At 32.9% G+C, this 20605-nt stretch overlaps 1 protein-coding gene across 1 annotated transcript in view; it reads left to right on the top strand.

The window, feature by feature from the left end:
- The window catches only part of COG7 (component of oligomeric golgi complex 7), a 60334-nt gene that overhangs the window by 22057 nt on the left and 17672 nt on the right, over window positions 1–20605 (top strand). The window contains exons 5-10 of the mRNA XM_031945330.1: window positions 2197–2279; window positions 3209–3331; window positions 9903–10101; window positions 12509–12636; window positions 13741–13895; window positions 18929–19045. Of these exons, the coding sequence (XP_031801190.1) occupies window positions 2197–2279; window positions 3209–3331; window positions 9903–10101; window positions 12509–12636; window positions 13741–13895; window positions 18929–19045 (805 nt within the window). The remainder of the gene's footprint in view (window positions 1–2196; window positions 2280–3208; window positions 3332–9902; window positions 10102–12508; window positions 12637–13740; window positions 13896–18928; window positions 19046–20605) is intronic.

Consider the following 20605-nt stretch of genomic DNA (forward strand, 5'->3'; position numbering starts at 1 on the left):
ATATTCAAATTTTTTTCTTAGTCTCATAGGATGCTACTTGACATATAGAATCTACAACAAGAATCTATAGAAATGGTTCCTGCTAGAATAGAATCTGAATATTTTAGACCTGGAAGGAAACTTAGAAACTGTTTAATGTAACTCTCTTATTTTGTAGATGAAGAAGCTGAGGACCATAGAAATTTAGATGACTATCAAAGTTACAGCTAGAATCCAGGTTTCCATGACTTCCTTTGCTTTCTCTTTATATTATACCATATTGTGTGTATTATAAAGAGAATATTTCTTTTGAAGTCTGTAAACTTTTCCAGATTGTATTTGGATCAAATATAATAACAATGCTCTATAGGTTCTCTTCTCCCTTTCTTTCAAAACCTTCATATCTCAAAACCTCACAGTCTCTAAAACCTTTCACATCATTCTACAGTCTATTCTCCTTTACTCAGTCTCTGAATAATGGGGTGACTCTTTTCCTTTTTAAGGCAAACCTCTCTATATATAGGTTTTTGATCTCATTTCTCTCCATCTTCTCTTACAGATTATATTGTCAACCACCCTTCCTAAACATTAACCTCTTCCCATCTATTGGTTCTTCCCTAATACCTACAAACATTCCCATTATTAAATTTCATTATACTCTCAAGCTAATATCTTCAATCTCTCCTCCCAAATTCCTAGAAAAAAGCTGTTTGCATTTATACATTCACTTTCTCTCCTTTTATTGCTTTCTTTGCCCTTTGAATTCTGGTTTTTCTTTCATTTAAAAATGAATTTCCTCCACAATTAACAATGATTTCCTAATTTCTGAATCTGATGATTTATTCTTAGTCCTCATCTTTTTGTAACTTTCTATTGTATTTACAATTCTCTTTCTCCTGAAAACTATTTTCCCTGGGTTTTTGTAATACTGTTCTATGCTGGTTGTTTTCCTATCTATCTGATTGTTTTTTCTTAGAACCCTTTAAGGATTCTTCATCTGCATAATGTTTCCTAAAATGTAGATGTACCATATGTCTCTGCCCTGGGCCCCTTTGTTCACTGATCCTTTGATTGCATTAAGTTCTAGAATATTGTATAGCCTCCTAAGTGAAATTCATAACAGATTTCTGGACCGTCTCCTTTTAACTGTGTATTTGTTACTTGGACAATGGTTATTCTTCATCAGCTTGCTTTTAAGTTGAACCCTTAAGCAGTATGGATCTCATGTAGAAGGCTCTACTATGTTCTAGAATTTAATGTAATCATCACATTGTCATTTACTAACAAGAGCAGCTGGAGGATCTCACCATCTCTTGGAATTCCTCATCTATTGAGACTCTGCTCTGGATGTCTTTTGTGACAGTGACAAATACTTTTGGTTTACATGTCTCCATCTTTTCTTCTTTATTTGCTATTCACAAGCAGAAGATCATTGAACAAAGTTACCTATTTTCTTTCGTCTGTCAAGAAATCTTATATAATCTTTATGTCCAACACTAAATATGTTGGATCCTGTCTTCTCTGTTCTTTTTAAGTCAGTCATATAACTACAAAGATGCAGGTCTGCTGTAGAATATCGATGATGAAAAACTGCATATCTTTTATCTCATATTTTCATTAAGGAGGTCCTTGATTTGTGTATAAATTATATTCATGAGAATTTATAGAGATGAGAAAGTAAGTATATTGTTTTTGATTGGCATATTGACATATTGTCTTTTGGGCTCCCCAAAAGTAGTAATAATGCCTGTTTATTGTACCTTCCAATGTAATTCATTTAGGTATAATTGATATAATTTATTCCAATAAAATATAACATTTCTCTTTGAAAGCAGTGTCTGGAATTTACTTGATTGTTTAATAAATGCTTATTGATTAATATAGTAGATATATAAAAATTAGTTGTTTTTCAGTTGCTTTTTGCATATTTATTCTTTTCATTACTGTTGTTGCTAATAATAATAATAGAATCCTAGGTGTCTAGCTTTAGAGCTGGACGAACTTTAGAGGTAATTTAGTCCAACTTCTTAATTTTATGAATTATATTAAATCAATTTATTCATGGAGTGAAAACTTCAGAATGTTAATTTTCCTCTATATATCTACATATATGTATATTTATGGGAAATGGTAAATTCTTTTTATATTGAATTTTAATTGTAATAAGACATCTAGTAACTCTTCTGTGCATGTTTGCTTTATATTTTGCTATTTCAGATCAGGCCAAAGTATTTGTGAAAGTTTTTACAGAAATTGATAGGATGCCTCAACTTCTTGCCTACTATTTCAAATGCCATAAGGTAAGAAATTATTGGATAGCTATGATTATGTAATGTCTATAACATTTTGGTGTAGGGGAAAGAATTCTGGATTGGAGTCTCAAGACCTGAGTTCTAATCTTAGTTCGTGTCTGTGAGTAAGTCATTTGACCTAAACTGAGCCTCAGTTTTCTCATATGTAAAATACAGATATTGTTATTATTATCACATCACAAGATTATTGTCTTAAAAGGGACAAGGTGTGTAAGATGCTTTGTAAATGTAAAGTTCTATATAAATATATGTTGTGTGAAGTTACAAAATCTTCCTCTTTTGGGGATTTTTTTCTTTAGATTTTCCTATCCAGTAGGGGGTGCTCCTGGCCTAGGCTTTCAGTTGGTTGTGTTTTAAAATAGCTTCAGTTTAAAATGTTTTGAGTCTTTATATGATGGGATATTGGCAAAAACATTCCTAAAAGGATTAATATATCAAAGAGAAAATAGTTTGATCTGACCGCTTCATCTACTTGAAAAGGTTTTTGTTTTTTTCCTGTTTTTGTGTGCTCTCATTGTAGTTGCTGCCCTAAAGTCCATTACCTAACATAATTGGAATTTGGTAAATATTTTGGTATTGAAATTGGATATTAAAAAAATTTGAAAGTTTCTGACCATAACCCTAATCCCTTTAAAGCCTATTCTCAAGTGGCTTTTAAAGATTAGTATTTAAAATATTAGGATATGGAGTTTTCAAAGCTTTTAATAATTAGGAATCATATTTTGTATATATATGTATGTATATGTATATGTATATGTTATATACATATATAACAGCATATGTATATATGCTGTTAAACGTTCATGAATATTTTTTCTCTGTGGTATTGTTACATAGAATGTCATATACTGTTGTCATTTTTTCTGCCAGATGGGAAAAGCTAATCCATTAAAATATCCTTGGCTTCTTCTTTATAGGCACAGCTTTTGGCATCCTGGCAGGATCTTTGCCAGAGTGACCTACCTTTAGACCGACAACTGACTGAATTCTATGATACCTTGCTTGGTGCCTGGCATAGTCAACTCCAATGGTCTATGCAGGTAAATTAAGAATGAAGAGAAAACAAAATAAAATTACGATTACTTAAAAAAGGTGTCCTTATGTTTAGTCTCCAAAAAAAGTATCTGAAATTAGTCAGTTTGCTTGGAGAGTTAAACCATTTCCTATGACCAAAGGAATTAAAAGATCAATTTAGAAACACATCTATAATGCTGTTTGGTTATTAAAATTCTTCTTTTCACTCTTATTTGTATCTTAAATAGAATCTAATGTGTCAAGTATTGTACTTTGTTCACTTAGGGAACATGTAAAATTCCTAAATGTCATTATTTTCTGATCTAAAAGCACAAGGAACTCAATCAAGTAGGGTTTGACTGCTGTTTTGTGTCTTTTCCTTGGAGCTGTCTGGAAGTTTCCCACATTATCATTATACCCCAAATATTAGAAAAATTTGTCTAAATATAATATGAATTTGACCTCCGGAAGGGAAGAGAAGGGAGAGTTGAGAGTCATGTATTACAACTTAAGACAATCTAAAATTTCTTTTCCCCAAAGCTTTAAGTCCATGAAGGATGACCATTCTCTTTACTTGAAACTTTTAACATGCCATATGTTCTTGTTTAAGGCAACTCAATGGCACAGTGAGTGTTGGACTTGGAGTCAGGAAGACTCATCTTCCTGAATTTAAATCTGGCTTTAGACATTTATTAGCTATGTGATCTTAGATAAATCACATAATCCTATTTGCCTCGATTTCCTTATTTGTAAAATGAGTTGGAGAAGGAAATGGCAAATCATTCTAATACATCTTCCAAGAAAACTCCAAATGGGGTCACAAAGAGTCAGATATGACTGAGAAAACAATTGAACAACAAATATTCTTGTTATATAAGAGGAAAAACTGACCCTACTTTAGTGTAATACTTGCAAGGCTTGTTTAAAATGTGGTGATTTTTTCTAATTAGTTATGAATCACTCTTCATGTTCAGTCATTCATTGGCATGTGCCACACAAAAAAACTATTTTTTTAAATAAGAATTTGTACACAGTAATACCATTCATTTAAATTGAAAGAATTTTCCCCAGTCCCCAACTTCTCTTTGTGTTAGACTAAAGCAGTTTTGCATATGGTTAAAAAAATTGTGGGTACATATCAGTTTTCACGGATATGATACTGAATTGATCCTGTCCACACTTATGCCACTCCACCCCTTCTGCTTCCTGTAGTACCAGAATAAAAACACCAGCTCTGCTTGTATTTAAATAAACTCAAACAGCTCCTACTCATATAAGTACCTACTCATATAAGATTTTAAGAAAAGCATATAATAAAAAGCTATGTTTTCATTCCTTGTGTCAATTGAAGATCTGTAAAATTTGGAAGAAATGATGAAGTAGTCAAAGAGAAGTGTATTTCCATCTCCATTTAAAAAAAAAAAATGTCCCTTTAGATAGCTCTATAATTCTAGGGGTTTTTGTAAATTAAAAAAAATTAAACTTAAGTTCAAAATGAAAAAAAATTGTCATGTATACACTAGACCATGAGAGGATTCAGTATAAAATAATAAATTTCCATTTCAAAAAGTCTATATCATAAATATTACACATTGTTTTTAAAGTTGCCCAGCTTTTCTTTCCTTCTTTGTTGGTTTTCTTTTATTCTTTGCTTGGCACTTTTTACTTTGTTTCCCCCTCTCTTTCCCCCACATTCTAAAGAAGGCTACAAATTAAGCATGGATATTTATAGATGTATACATAGATATGGTACATACAGAGATATACACATATATTTTCAAACATATTTATGTAAGACTGTACTATGCTTATTTCTTCCTATCATCTGTTTCTCTGGAAGTGGATATATTTTCATCCCTAAGTCCAAGTCTTTCCATGTTTTTCTAAATCAACCAGCTCATCATTTCCTATACCACAGCAATATTCCAACCCAACCACATCTTATTTGAGAGCCTGTCTCTACAAGATTTTCTCCCAGATTTTCTGCATTCTTTCTATTCTTGGCTACATAGGTTTTATTTATTCAAGAAAATGTTAATTTAAAATAATCAAAATTATCCTTTTTGTACTTCAACAATAAGATGTACTTTCATCTTATACTACAGTTTAAGGTCTGATACTGTTGAATTTGCTTCCTTTATATCTTTTCCCCCTGGTTTCTTGAACGAAAGATTCCTGACCTTTTGTTGTTGTAATTTTGTAATTGTAATACTTTTTTCTAATTTATAAAATAATTTTTTTGTAATTTACTTGGGATGACATTGAATAGAAAGGTTGGCTAGGTAGAATTTTCACTTTAAAAATTATATTGGCTTTACTTACCCATTGACAACCTCAATTATTTAAATCTGAGTTTACGTGTATAAAAAGTGTTTTATGTTTATGTTCATATAGTTCCCATGTTTGGTTTGGCAGGTATACACTTAGGTATTTTATATTGTCTAGGTATTTTAAATGGTCTAAAACAATATTGAATAATATTGCTGACATATAGCAATAGTTTCTCTATTTTTCATCTATAAGCATACTGATGAATTTAATCTTCATGAATTTGAGAACTTTCTGGGTGTTCTGTGATATAGAGCAGTGGTTTCAAATTTCAGTAGAAATGGGGGCCACTGGCTGTAAAGAAGGATCCCTGTGGGCCGCATATTACATCAAATCAATAAAGGCAATAAGCTTTTATTAAGTTACCACTATGTCTCAGGCACTTTAATAAACACTACATATACCAAGACCAATACCAAGAAACCAAACAGTCCTTGTCCTCAAAGAACTTACATAGTGAGGGTAGATACATAATAGGAAGCTGAAAAGGTAGGGGATATGGTACCTAACACTGGGGCATGATAGAGAAATCAATTAGAGAAATCCTAAAGTAGTTAATCCAGGTAAGAGATAAGGAGATGCCTGGACTGAGCTCTCTCTAAATGGAAATTTAGGGTACGTGGCCAGAGAAGCTGAGGGTTAATGATGAGGTAAAGTATGAAAGTTGATAAGATCTTACATGATGATGAGGTTATTTCAAGAATGAACTTTCTGGGGCATCGTGAAGAAGTAAGTGAGATAAGTCTAAAAGTATTATAGCCAAGGAGAGATGAGGATTAGAGAATCATATATTAATATTGTTGTTGTTCAGTCATTACGTATGTCCTATTGTATTTTTATTCATTTTGTTAAATATTTTCCAGTGACATCTTACTTTGGTTCCTGGCACTTGGGAATGTTATAGCCACACAGTTGATACTTCTGGTCTAGAGTAGCTAACAGTTTCCCATATGCTAGAAGATTCTGAAAATGAAAAGGTACTATATGGTTGAAAATAAAAATAATGAAAATTTTTATATTATCTAGCAAGAGTTCCTGAACAGAAGAAAGTTAATTAGTACTTTTTACAGCTTTGCATCTTTTAACTAATGATCCCTTTGCAATAATTGGTCACCTACTTCCTCCAATTATTTAAGTAAAGGATGAAAACAAGTTAGACATACCTTTTCTGTTTAATCTATCATCAGATGGATTAATGTAATACAAGTAAAAGGCTTTCTTTTTTTGGTTGGAGTTGTTTTTAGATACTATCTGTGTTTTTTTTTTTTAATCTTTTTTCTTTTACTATGATGCCTCCTTTGTCTTGTATCAGGCTGTGGGATAGAAATTATTTTCTCACAATTTTCATTTCGTACAAGGAAAAGTGTTGTGTCCTTCATTCACTAATTGTTGTTGAACTTCACTGAATGTTAGTGAGATCTCTGGATCAAAGGACATGAACAGTTCAATAAGTCTAAAATATTTTCCATAATGCTTAGACCAATTCACGGTTCTACCAACAGTGTATTTATGAGTCCAGTAATGCATAATAACACAAATAAATATATATTGTGAAACAGCAACAATGACAATAACAATTATAACTTCATTGACTATTCTCAGCAATTAACTTTTGCCGATGTGATTCCAATTGGGATATGAGTACATTTTCAGTTCATCTATCTCCCAAAGGATAACTTTAGGCAAATCCTTGAAATTTATATGTCTCAAGACTTTGCTTTACTAATAATACTTGTCAGTAACAGTTATTTTCAGCGAGAACATTGTATAGATTTCTTATTTGAATGTCTTAACCATGACAAAACTGTCATTCTATTTCTTGTTTTTTAAGCTTAATAACTATAGACCTTCCTTCAATGGTATAAATAATAAAAGAAAAATAGCTATCATTTATTTGGACATATAAAGAAAAAGAACAAATAAACATAAAGGGAAGTACACCTAGCTGTTCCAGAATATACACTCAAGAAAATCCAAAATTAATATAATTAGCTAGCAAGAATAGATAGTTAATATGGGATGAAAGATGAAAAATGAAAATATTCTTAAGAATAAGAAGGATGTTATTACCAAATATCTTATTCATTAAGTATTTGTTGATATCTGCTATTGGAATTATAGGAGAAATATTATAGTCCTGGCACACCAGGAGTTATTCTCTCCTAGTTAGAGAGAGACTACTTGAAACTAATAGTAATAAAGCAAGGAAATATATCATTTATCTTCCTACTAAACTTAGTGTGTATGTATTAAGTGCCTGCTATGTGTCAGCTGTTTTGTGAGGAATTGGGATTACGAAGCTAAAAATGAAATAGTCCGTGCCTGCATGGAATTTACATTCTAGAAAGGGAGATAACATAGACTAAATAGTTATTTCACTGTTTTAGAAGTCTCTTATATATGCATGTAAATATATGTGAAATATATCTAGAATAAATATAAGACAATATATATTTTTTTTCTCTTACAGCTAGATAGACAGTAAGTTCCATGAGGGCAGGGGAAATGTCTTACCTAAATCTTCCACTTTTTGTACACAGGAGGCATTTAATAAATGTTTGTTGAATGCATAACTGAAAAATTGAATCATAATAAATCATATTTAAAAGTAAACTAGCATATGAGAAAAAGAAGAGACAATTGTGAAATACAATGGTGGAGAAATTCTTATAGAAGTAGCCAACTGGATCTTAAAAAAGAAGGGAAGATTTAGATATGTGGAGACAACCAAAGTAGCAAAAGAGCAGTATAAATAAAGGGCTTAGACTGGGAATAATTATGGCATGTTTAGAGGACAGTATGGATATGGGTTTGACTGAAGTATAGGGTTTATCTTGGGAAGAAATGGTAGATCAGATTAGATAAGTGAAATGGAACCAAACTAAGCAAGGTTTTGAAAGCTAGGACAAAGCTTTCTGTATAGCCTTTTATAGACATTGAGGAGACTAGATCATTTTGAGCAATAATTAAATTGATATATTGAGGATTTTAGTTCGGTTGGATGGATACATAAAGGAGATACTGGAAACAAGTATATCCATTAGGAAACTTTGGTCTTCAAGGTATAAAGTGTGATAATCCCCTTACATGGGGTAGCAGTGGAAGTGGGGAAGGACCTGGTGGCTCAAGAGTTATTTTCAATGAAGAATCAACAGATCTTAAAAACACATTACATGTAAGGCATGAAGTAAAAGAAAAAATAAAAAGTAACTCTTAAATTTCAAAATGATGGTCCATGGATAAAATGATAGAAATGTGTGAAATTGAGAATTGAATCAAGATTGAGGTGGGGAGGAATGATTATTTTGCTTTTGAATGTGTTGAGTTCAAGGTTATGGTTGATGTCCTGTAGATGGGGGAAATATGGAACTATAGTTTAGGTGAAACACTGGTTTTGGAAATGCAAATTTGAAAATTATTGGCAATTTATCCATTTGGTTAATCATTATTATTTTGATTTATTTCTTTCCTACTCTTATTTTCTTTCAGACTATAAATAAGAAGACCCAAGTTCAGCCTAGCAATTAGATTTGTAGTTTATAATTCAGGATTAAAATGTCTATTTCTAGAAATTCTTTAAGAAAATGTTGAATTTCAGTGTATTGATTAGTTTTTTTATTTTTTTTCCTGCTTTTTTTTTATCTTTAAGAAATACTGTTTTATAGAATTGTTCTTAGGGAGGGAGAGGGGAAGGAATAGTGGGAAAAAACTATGAGGATAAAAAAAAAGATGTCAATAAAAACACATTAAAAATAATATAGAAAGCCATCTGTTGGGATATTGAAATGGTGCAGTGAGTAGAGTATCACTCTGGAGTCAGGAGGAAAACCATCTGTCTTGAATGTGTTAGAAAATAGCTGGTTATATTGGGTTTTTTGAAATTCCTTCCACCTTCGATTTCAGTGCATGATTATTCTTTAATACTATTTCTTCTTGATATCTTTGATATTCCTGAAATATCAGGATTATCTTTTAAATTTGATTTTTGATAGTCACTTATATATCCTAAATGAAAAGTCAAATAGAAGATTTTCAAATAGTCAATTACATAGCAATGGTCTTTGGTTAAAATCATAGTAGGGAACCCTTGAGCTGTTGACTTTTTTATTAGACCATGCTATAGTCTTTCTGTGATGTCATTAGTGGTATTTTTGGATTATTTGGGGATAAATTAGTAGAAGTGGAAAGTGGTTATTATTTTAAGCCACTTGTATTTACTAAGATAGAGCGCTTTTTCTGAAATTAGCTTCCATTTTCTTCTACTTACAGGTCTTCAAGAATCCCCATGAGGTGGTGACTGTGCTTTTGATTCAGACTTTGAATGCTTTGGTACCATCTCTGCCAGTCTGCCTGGATTCTGGAGTAGAGAGAGCAGGGCCTGATACTAGGCTTACGAAGCTCCTGGAACTCTATGACACTACTGCTCATTTTGCCAAGGGCCTAGAAGTGGCACTTCTCTCACACTCCCGTAAGGAATTTATCTGTCTCACTCTGTCTTCCTTGTCTCTGTCTTTTTCCTTTCTTTTCACTCTCTCCATTTCTCTTCTCCCTCCCTCACTTCTTCTCTCCTGCTGGTTTTTTTCTCTTGTTCTTTTTGGAAATTGTAGAACTTGGCTTTGTTTGCTTTCTAAGATAACCAATCTAACAGAAATAGAAGGAATCAGTCCAAGTCTCAATAAGTAAATACTTTGTTATAAAAATTTGTTTCAGTTTTGGTCCTTTTTGAGGTATCCATTACTCAGTAGCAACCAAAGGTTAGGTGTACTTTATTTAACTTAGAAAGTCTTGTTTGCTTCTTAGTAGGTTTTGAGATTAAATGAGTCTAGAATAAGAGTACAGTTGGAAGCAATGTACGTCACGTTGGAGGTGTATTGTTTCTTCAAGTCTATTTGGAACTTCAGCTAATCTGAACTAAAATTAGACTTTGAAGAAGACTTGGGAATCAGGAATTTCTTATGATCTCTACTGTGGCACCAGATGTCCTTGGAAAAGAAAAAAAAATCACTTTTAAAATATCAGCTATGCAAACAGTGAGTTATATATTTGTGAAATACCTAGTTAGAAACTATTCTCTTTTTGTGAAGGAGCAGGGAGAAGCAGTAGCTGATTAGGCAGGGATGAAGGCTGTTTCAGGACTAGGGGTTCGCATGGATATAGCATCATAGATTGAGAACTAAAAGGGACCTTAAAGGTCATTTAGTACCATTCCCCAAATAAGCATGGGCTGTGGTGGCCATTTCCCTATGAACAATAAGAGTAGAGAGAACTTTTCATTCTCTTTTGGGCAAACAGTACATGATGTGTTGTTTTCCTAGTCATTTCTCCATCTATTTTAAAGCATCATAAATTTTTAGTTACATGAACTTTGTGACGCATGTTGGTGTCTAATCCGGAAATTGCCAAGGTAAGGCCTTGTTCTGCCATTTGGTTGGTGTGTGTCACTGACTTGGTTTATTTAATAGTTATTCTCTTTAATTACATTTGCTTATAATTGCTTGTACATTCCAGGGAGTGTTTATTGTTCAGTTTCTGGTGATTCATAAGGTATTCTTGGTGCACTCACTGGTCAGGCTTTAATTATGGGAGGCAGGAGATCCACTGTGGATATTGCAGAGAAGTAATCTCCAAAGGAATGGGATACAGTTGGCACCAGAATTAAGAGTTATGAGATTAGGCATGCTTCTGGGGACGGGGTGGAGTGAGGTTAGAGGCAGATGAATCAATTGCATTCATTTGAAGTGGTACTAAATATTGGAAAAAAAGAAATCTTTTAAATCTTTTAAATTCAGCTATGAAAATGCTTTTTGGGGCATGTGATCAGAATAACATCAGACATACATTAAAATGCCAACTCTATACTAATTTCTGGGACTACAAAGACCGGCAAAAGATAGTCCCCACACTCAAAGATGCTTATCATTTAATGGGGGAGAAAACATGCAAACTACTGTGTATTATAACAAGATACAGGATAAATTGGAAGTAATCAACAGAGGGAAGGAACTAAAGTGGGATCATAAAAGACTTTTTGCAGAATTTGGGATTTTAACTGGAATTTAAAAGAAGACAGGGAAGGCAGAAGGTAGAAATGTTAGGAAGAGAATTCCCAGCCTGGAGACAGCCTGTGAAAATTCCCTGAGTCCAGGAACTGAGTGTTTTGTTCAAGGAACAGCTTGTTGACTTGACATACATGCATACACATCCATATATATGTATTTGAATATTTCATGTTAGTGTCCACTTTTTTTTTTTCTCAGCAACAGAAAAGCACCAGACAAGAACTATTCCCTTATATGCAGAAGAGCTGTTTTTTAGTAGCTTATCTTTTAGTAGTTCACTTGATATAAGTTGTTAAAATTTAAACTTAAGAATGCATAAAAACATTAAGTTGTGAGATTAAGGAGCTGGTGTCTTTTTAACAGTATTTTAGCAACAAAAACAGACAGGGCCTATCTTTATTTAATAGTCTGTATTTGCAGTCAAGGGAATTGAATGAAAATGTTTTTAGAAATGATTGTTTGTTGGAATCTTTACTAAAGTGTTAAGACATTTCACTTAACACTTTTTAAAGATTCCAACATCTCCCCTTTTCTTTCGATTTAGAAATCAACTCCAATGTCTTCACACTTTGTAAAGAAATGTCTTAACACTTTGTAAAGATTCCAACATTTGTTGATTGAAAAAGAAGCCTTGACAGAAAAAAGCAGGTGACATAAATCTAATGACATCATTGTAAGAGTTATTAGGGCATTGTTCAAGTATTTGAACACTAACACATCAGGTAAAGTAAAAGGAAAGTTTCTTGCTTACTGTTTTCCAGAGATTTGATTTAAATTTCTAATCGACTTATCTTTCAAATTGCTGATTTCTTTCAGGAGAACATAACTTAGTGAAGGTCATGGAACTGGTAGAAGCTGTATATAGCCCATATAAACCCTACCAGCTACAGTATGGAGAATTGGAAGAGAGTCATCTCCTCATTCAGATCAGTGCTGTCCCTTTGGTAATGTCACAATACTCTACATGCATCAACACATATTTAATATTTCTGTACTAAATATTCTGGTAGGTGTGGTGAGGGCTACACAGAAGTATTAAATGCAGACTCCACTCTTAAAGGGATGTATAGGCCAACTGTCAATGATTAAACAAATTTCCTATTTAAGAATTCATTGGTAAAATAAAGATTTAAACATTCTAGATAAATTGATGACTTTCTTTTAGTGAATTTCTTTTTAATAGTGAATAAAGCTATTAATTATCTGAGGTAAGATATAAAATTGAATGTGGGCAAATAGAATTAATGAGCAGTTTTATAAACCCAGTCGTAAGGTACTAATGGGGAAAGCTATAAAATTTCAATTTAGAAGCTTATCTTGTCTTCAAGTATCTTCAGAACAATTTCCAAACTGATCTTAGCACTGGCAGTCTTAATTTGCCATTTTTATCTTCCCCAGTCTCTTCTTGTTAGTTATTTTTTGCCACTAGGCAAAAAGAGAATATTGTCATTGATGTATATTTATTTTTTCCTAGAGAATTTGATACCAACTAAAAACTTGTGGTGTGGTCAAGTTAATAACTATAAAAAAAAGAGGAAATGAAAAATGTTAGTTTTAATAAAACATGTTTTTCTGCAGAAATTTGTTTCTAGTCATACAGATATCTCAAGTTCGTCTTCTATAGTTATGATTTCTAGGTGCTTCCCCAATTTTTGACTATGTTTTTGTTAAATGAATTGCTCTTAGTGGAGTTTAGAGGTCCTAGAATTAAATTCTCTTTTATTTTCCCCATATATTTATAGTATTGGTTAGTCTAGATCAAAGGTGTAACATATTTGTACATGTTGCCTGTGGGCTACATTGTATGCACACAAGATTCTTTGAGTGTAGCCTGAACCAGATTAAAATATAATTGGGAAATATTTAACAAAATAAATAAAAATACAATGGAACTTAATGTTAGTATGTGGTTTTCTAATGTCAGTCAATATGCAATCCATAGGGATCCATATGCATGATTTAGTGGCCTTGATTTCTGTTTGAATTTGGCACCACAAATCTAGATGTCCTTGTGTCTAATGCAGCTTTTGTTCTTGTTTGATGAACAGGAACATTGGGAAGTTATTGACTGTGTTCAAGAGCTGAGCCACTCAGTGAATAAACTCTTTGGTTTGGCCTCAGAAGCTGTGGATAGATGCATCAAATTCACAGATGGACTGGGCACTTGTGGGCTTCTGTCAGCCCTGAAATCTCTTTTCACAAAGTAAGGCAGTACTACGGCATGTAGAGAAATGGAAGTAGGAAGGAACCCAAAAGGTCATTTGTTCTAGTTTCCTTCTTCTAAGCAAATGATGCCTAAGTCATGGAAATTCTAAAACCTTGTTAACTTATTCCAGAATAAAATTGCCCATTTTTCCTTATTTTGAATTGAATAGTCTCTGGTTAAGATTAGGGAGAGACTCCTGATCTCAGAATTTCCGAACAAGTTATTGAGAGTTGTAAAGTTCAGCAAAAGGGTTTTATCACCAAGAATGGCTCAGTCAGTGCTAGGTGTCTTTAAAGGAGCTAGAAGAGATACTATCAAATTTCTTTTATGCTATAAATATGGTTTTTATACCCAAACTAGGGAAAATTGAAACAAAAAAGTCTATAAACTAGTATCCCTAATGAATTTTAAAGCAAAAATTTTAAATAAAATATTAACAAAGGCTCTACCAATATAAGAGAAAAATCATACATTATAACCATTTGGATTTATTGGGTATTTGGAAAATGATAAACATAATAGACTATATAAAGAAATAAAAATCATAAAATTATATCAATAGATGTAGAAAAAGCTTTTGACATGAAACACTAGCTACTTCTATTAAAAGCACTAAAAAGCTTATGAATGCATGACTTCCTTAAACCATGAATTCCTTCATATGATAAATTGTACCAATTTAAAACCAAGAATCAACAGTTTATGGAAAGGGGATGAACCTTGGGTTTTTCCAGTAAGGTCCTGTAAGGGTCCAGGAATACAGGAAGGATCTTTCATTGCCACTGTTCTTTGTTATAATACTAAAAATGTTAGCAGCAACAAGACAAGAAAAAGTAATGGAGGGTTGGCAAGGAGAAAACAAAATGATTGCTCTTTTGCAAATGATTTAGTTTACTTCTAGAACCTTAATGAGTCAATTAAAATTAATTGAAACAATTTCAGTGTAGTTGCAGGATATAAAATAAAACAACATAAATCAGCAGTATTGCTTTATGTTACTAGTAAATCTAGTGGAAAAAGAAATTCTATTTTAAATAGCTCCAGAATGAGTAAAATTCTTGAAGTTGGCCTTCAAGGCACAAACAGGAACTATATGAATATAATTGCAAAAGCATTCATTGCAGAAATATAGACCTAAATAATTGGAGAAATTTTAATTGTTTGCAAGAAGACTACATTAATATGATAAAAATATCATCTGTTTTTATTTGACACCAAAGGATTAATTTATGAAGTTAGAAAAAAGTAAAATTAATTTGGAGGAATATAAAGTTAGGATTTTCAAGAGAAATAATGAAAAGTGGGAAAATGAGAGGTCTAGAAATACCAAACTACAAGCCATGTGACGTAGTAGTCATGATTTGGTGCTGGTTTAAAAAAAAAAAAGGAATGTATCAAGTTCAGCTGTTTTAAAATTTGAATCAGTATGCTAAATGAAATGAGCAGAACCAGGAGATCATTATACACTTCAACAACAATATTATATGATGATCAATTTGGAAGGACGTGGCTCTCTTAAAAAATGAGATGAACCAAATCAGTTCCAATTGTTCAGTAATGAAGTGAACCAGGTACACCCAGTGAAAGAACTATGGGAAATGAGTGTGAACCACAACATAGCATTTCTATGCCTTCTGTTATTGTCTGCTTGCTTTTTTGTTTTCCTTATCAGGTTATTTTTACCTTATTTCTAAATCCAATTTTTCTTGTGCAGCAAAATAAGTGTATGGATATGTATAAATATATTGTGTTTAACATAAACTTTAACCTATTTAACATGTATTACTTTATCTGTCATCTAGGGGAGGGGAGGGGGAAAGGAGGGAAAAAATTGGAACAGAAGGATTTGCAAGGATCAATGCTGAAAAATTACCCATGCATATAATTTTTTTAAAAATTGACTCATTAAAGAGGGAACATTATTAAGATTCCTGGCAGCACTTAAATTTAATGGGCTTGTAAGTATAGGACAGTCTATAATTATTCTTCCTTTATATAAAAATTTAAATTAAAATGACCCAACAAATCTAAGTAACCAGAAAAGCACAAATAATATTTTTATGAATGCTAGAGATCTAGGAATATATGATTAAAGTATAAATTTGCTGACAGATTATCCATTACCCTCTATTACACTGTCTCAAAAAAGAAATAGAGGGTTGAGGGTAAAGGTATGTTGAAAGTTACCGAAGTGGTAAGCATTGGGTCAGGCTAGTCTGGGACAATTTAAGAGAAGTTATAAAAGAAGAAAGGTGCTCGGTTTGATGGAAAGAAGAGTAATTGGGATGGAATACTAGATTAGGGAAAAAGCAGATGTAATGAATCTGGTGAGACAGGGCAAAATACATTAGGAAGATGTGAATGCCCTCTCTTGGCTGTAGCAAAACTTGTGGTATGTGGCCTGTAGCAGAGGAGAAGAGGAGTTAAAGGAAGAAAAGGCCTTATCACAGTGATGATGATTTGTAATTAGGCATTTAATTGAGAGCCACTCAAGGGTTCTACTAAGTTATATTATATATGTATTGCAAAATACAGATGTGCTTCTGTAATGATTATGCTCAATATTACTAAATTTTAAAATGAAATTAGTGAAAAATGCAAATTGCAAATAATTTTAGAAAACTGAGACTAACATAGGTTCTCTTTTTTAAAATGAATACTAGTAATTTGTTGATAATTTTTCCTTTTTTCTTTTGTATAACATTTTATTTAAATATTTTTATTGCTATCTTTTATTTTTTATATCACCTAGACCCTTTCTACATTCCTTTCTAGAGAGCCATCCCTTTTAAATAAATATTTTTTTAAAAAGGGAAAAAAACAGTTCAGCAAAACTAGCCAGTGCATCAACTGAGTCGGACAGAATATGCAGTGTTTTACACTCATACTCCCCCATTGCTGAAAGGACTTCTGCATATAATGATTATTTTCCAGAGATTAATGTAGAACTATCCAGAAACTGCCATACTTATTATCTTGGAGAACTTTGATACATGAAGTTTGGGAAGTGTATGGATTGTATCCTGAAAAATACATATTTGTTTAGTTGCAAAGGTGACAGAATTGTTCAGCTTCTTACAGGTAAAACATACAATGAAAACTACATTCCCCCATATTCCATTGCTGTTTGAAGATTCCCTTCCTTTCCCCAAAGGCCAAGAAAGTCCTTAACTGTTCTTTGTTTTAATAAAAGGGACTGAGTAGAATCTTAGCTTCACAGATTTCTTCTTTTTAAAAACTAGCTTATAAAGATGAGAGGAATCTTCTTATGGGCAGATAAAAGAATTTTGAAAAGACATTTAACTAAGCCCCTTGTCATAGGTTTTTTTTAATGTTAAAGATGTTGTTGTTGTTTTTTTATTTATTTTTATTTTTCCATAATTATAACTTTTTATTGACAGGACCCATGCCTGGGTAATTTTATACAACATTATCCCTTGCACTCACTTCTGTTCCGATTTTTCCCCTCCCTCCCTTCACCCCCTCCCCCAGATAGCAAGCAATCCTATACATGTTAAATATGTCACAGTATATCCTAGATACAATATATGTGTGCAGAACTGAACAGTTCTCTTGTTGCACAGGAAGAATTGGATTCAGAAGGTAAAAATAACCCAGGAAGAAAAACAAAAACGCAAACAGTTTACATTTATTTCCCATTGTTCTTTCTTTGGGTATAACTGCTTCTGTATTCATCCTGCTGGTCATTTCTTACAGAATAATATTCCATAACATTCATATGCCACAATTTACCCAACCATTCTCCAATTGATGGGCATCCATTCATTTTCCAGTTTCTAGCCACTCCAAACAGAGCTGCCACAAACATTTTGGCACATACAGGTCCCTTTCCCTTATTTATGATCTCTTTGGGATATAAGCCCAGTAGATATAAGCTGGATCAAAAGGTATGCACAATTTGATAACTTTGAGCACAGTTCCAAATTGCTCTCCAGAATGGCTGGATGTATTCACAATTCCACCAATAATGAATCAGTGGTCCTGTTTTCCCACATCCCCTCCAACATTCCACATTATCTTTCCCTGCCATTCTAGGCAATCTGACAGGTGTGTAGTGGTATCTCAGAGTTATCTTAATTTGAATTTCTCTGATTAATAATTGTCATAGGTTTTTAAGCAGTATTTTCCAGCTGGGCTTTTATTTGGCCTAAAGGGCACTGTTGTATACTTTAGTCATTTTTATGTTCCTTCTCTAAGGAAGTTGTAAGGGTCTTTATTGTGTAGACAAATATTTTAAAATACTCTTACTTTCTAGAGAATCCTAATAGCCTGCAGAGGACATATAACCCTTCTTTCTGTCATAAGGACATCCTTGTAACAATAATGTCTTACATGATGATAGAATGTCCTCTTTCTGAAGGATAGAATCTTCTCTATTTTGTATAGTCTTAGAAGGTGATCTAGAACACCAAGAAATTATACCTCTTGCATGGGCGAGAGGCAGGACTTAACTCTGGTTGTCTTGGCTGTGAGACTGGCTCTCCTTTCACACTACCACACTGCTTTTTGAAATGAGCCTAGAAAATGAATAGACCCAGAGATGCTAAAGGGGTTTGTTCCAGGACATAACAATAAATCAATAGTGAAACAAGAATTGAAAGCATAGACTCTTGGCCTGGAGTACAATGTTCCTTCTATTCCACCATATAAAGGTCACATGGAAATTTGGTACCTACAAACTGTTGGCTTCAGTTGTTTGTACCTGCATCAAAGATAGGAAAAGTCAGACTAAATACTGAGTTCAGCTGGATAGGAAGCAAAAATGTTACAGTTGAGGCCCAGAAGGGAGAAATTATTTAATCGACAGCAAATCTGGGACCAGATCCCAGGTCTTCTAATCCACAGTCCAGTCCAGTGCAAGTTATTCAACATGTATTTTAATCAACTTTTAAAGAAATACATTTGTTTAGGTAATCAACTCTTTGGTCAGGATCATGTATTTATTTCATGTGTCTTCTAGATTTGAGAGGTTTACTAAAAATTTGTCTTCTTTTTTTTTTCCCTCAAAGGTATGTATCTGATTTCACTAACACCCTCCAATCAATCAGAAAGAAGTGCAAACTTGATGATATTCCTTCTAATTCCCTTTTTCAAGAAGATTGGACAGCTTTCCAGAATTCTGTTAGGTAAAGTGGGAATTGGGATTTAAAGAAAAAAAAATTATAGAAAGCATGAAACTCTGTAGTATGCCCTATGAAAAATTGAGTGTAATAGTTGTAATTTTTCTTTCATTGCCTTACAAAAAAAAAACAAACATCAAAATGAATGCCATAGATAAAGCAAAAACTTCTTTCCCCATTATCTCTCACTGTCCATTCCCAGACTCCTGGAAGCTTGGGGTTAAAAAAGAAGAACAAAAAGTTCTTTTTAATTCTTTTCTTATTATAATGACTCCTAATAGTTTTTAAAAATTTGAATACTTTGATACTTCTTTGCCCCCACAGCCAAGTTTGAACAGAGCAAAATGTATTCCTTAAATTAAAAAACAAAACACTTCAAAATACAATTGACTTAGTTCAATAATGTCTTCCAGTATAACTGAGTTAATTTGAGTGTAGTGGGCAAACAAATTTAAATAGAATGGAAGAAATGAAAAGACATTTTCTTGTTTGGAAAATGATTTCCTTTGTTAAGAATTGCTACAATTAATCTTTAGGAAACATTGCATTGTCTGAAAAGGGCAATGTGAGTGAGGAAGTAACTTCTCAAAGGGAAACTCAGGATTAGAACCTGTATTTGATGAAATCTCTTTGGGAAAATCTTTCACATGAGGCTAGGCACACTAATATCTCATCATCAGGAGTCTAGTTGATGCAGGAACATCTGTTTAGAAAGCCTCAAAGTGATTTGAGCCTAGATTTGTGAAGAAGATTTGGTTCTGCTTGGAAGATGTACAGAAGTTAGTAGGAAACCACTTTGATCTAAGACTCCCTTGTTACCCCAGAGCAGATCTAGTTCCCTGCTAGAAAGACTTCTATGGTCTGGCAGGCGAGCATGCTCTGCTTCTCCTCGGTCCATGTTTCTTAGTGCACACTGAAATGGTGTATGTATCGTTGTTGTGTTATACCTGGAGGGTGATGAAATATTTTAGTTCTCATAAACTTTCCTTATGATGGAATGCCTAGATACTCTGGTGATAGGCATTTTGAGAGAAAGTTAAAAGTTAACCCGACTTAGGATATTTTTAATCCTTAGAATCTGTCCTGACATCATGAATTTGGTGTTAAAAGGCTCAACTGTTAAAATTTGAACTCTGACATATGATGCCTTGAAAATCAAAGGACTATTATATTCAAATATGATGGCCATAGCAACTTATTTCTGGAGAATGAGTAGATTGTTTCTTATTGAATTTCCATGAAATGAGAAACAGAACACTTTTTTTTTTTTTTTTTTTAAATTAAATAACTTTTTATTGACAGAACCCATGCCAGGATAATTTTTTACAACATTATCCCTTGCACTCACTTCTGTTCCGATTTTTCCCCTCCCTCCCTCCACCCTCTCCCCAAGATGGCAAGCAGTCCTATACATGTTAAATAGATTACAGGGGATCTTGGATACAATGTATGTATGCAGAACCGAACAGTTTTCTTGTTGATCAGGGAGAATTGGATTTAGAAGGTATAAATAACCTGGGAAGAAGAATGAGAAACAGAACACTTTTTAAGACACAACCCTATTAT

This window comes from Sarcophilus harrisii, chromosome 1 (assembly GCF_902635505.1).
Source record: "Sarcophilus harrisii chromosome 1, mSarHar1.11, whole genome shotgun sequence".
Classification (NCBI taxonomy): Eukaryota; Metazoa; Chordata; class Mammalia; order Dasyuromorphia; family Dasyuridae; genus Sarcophilus; species Sarcophilus harrisii.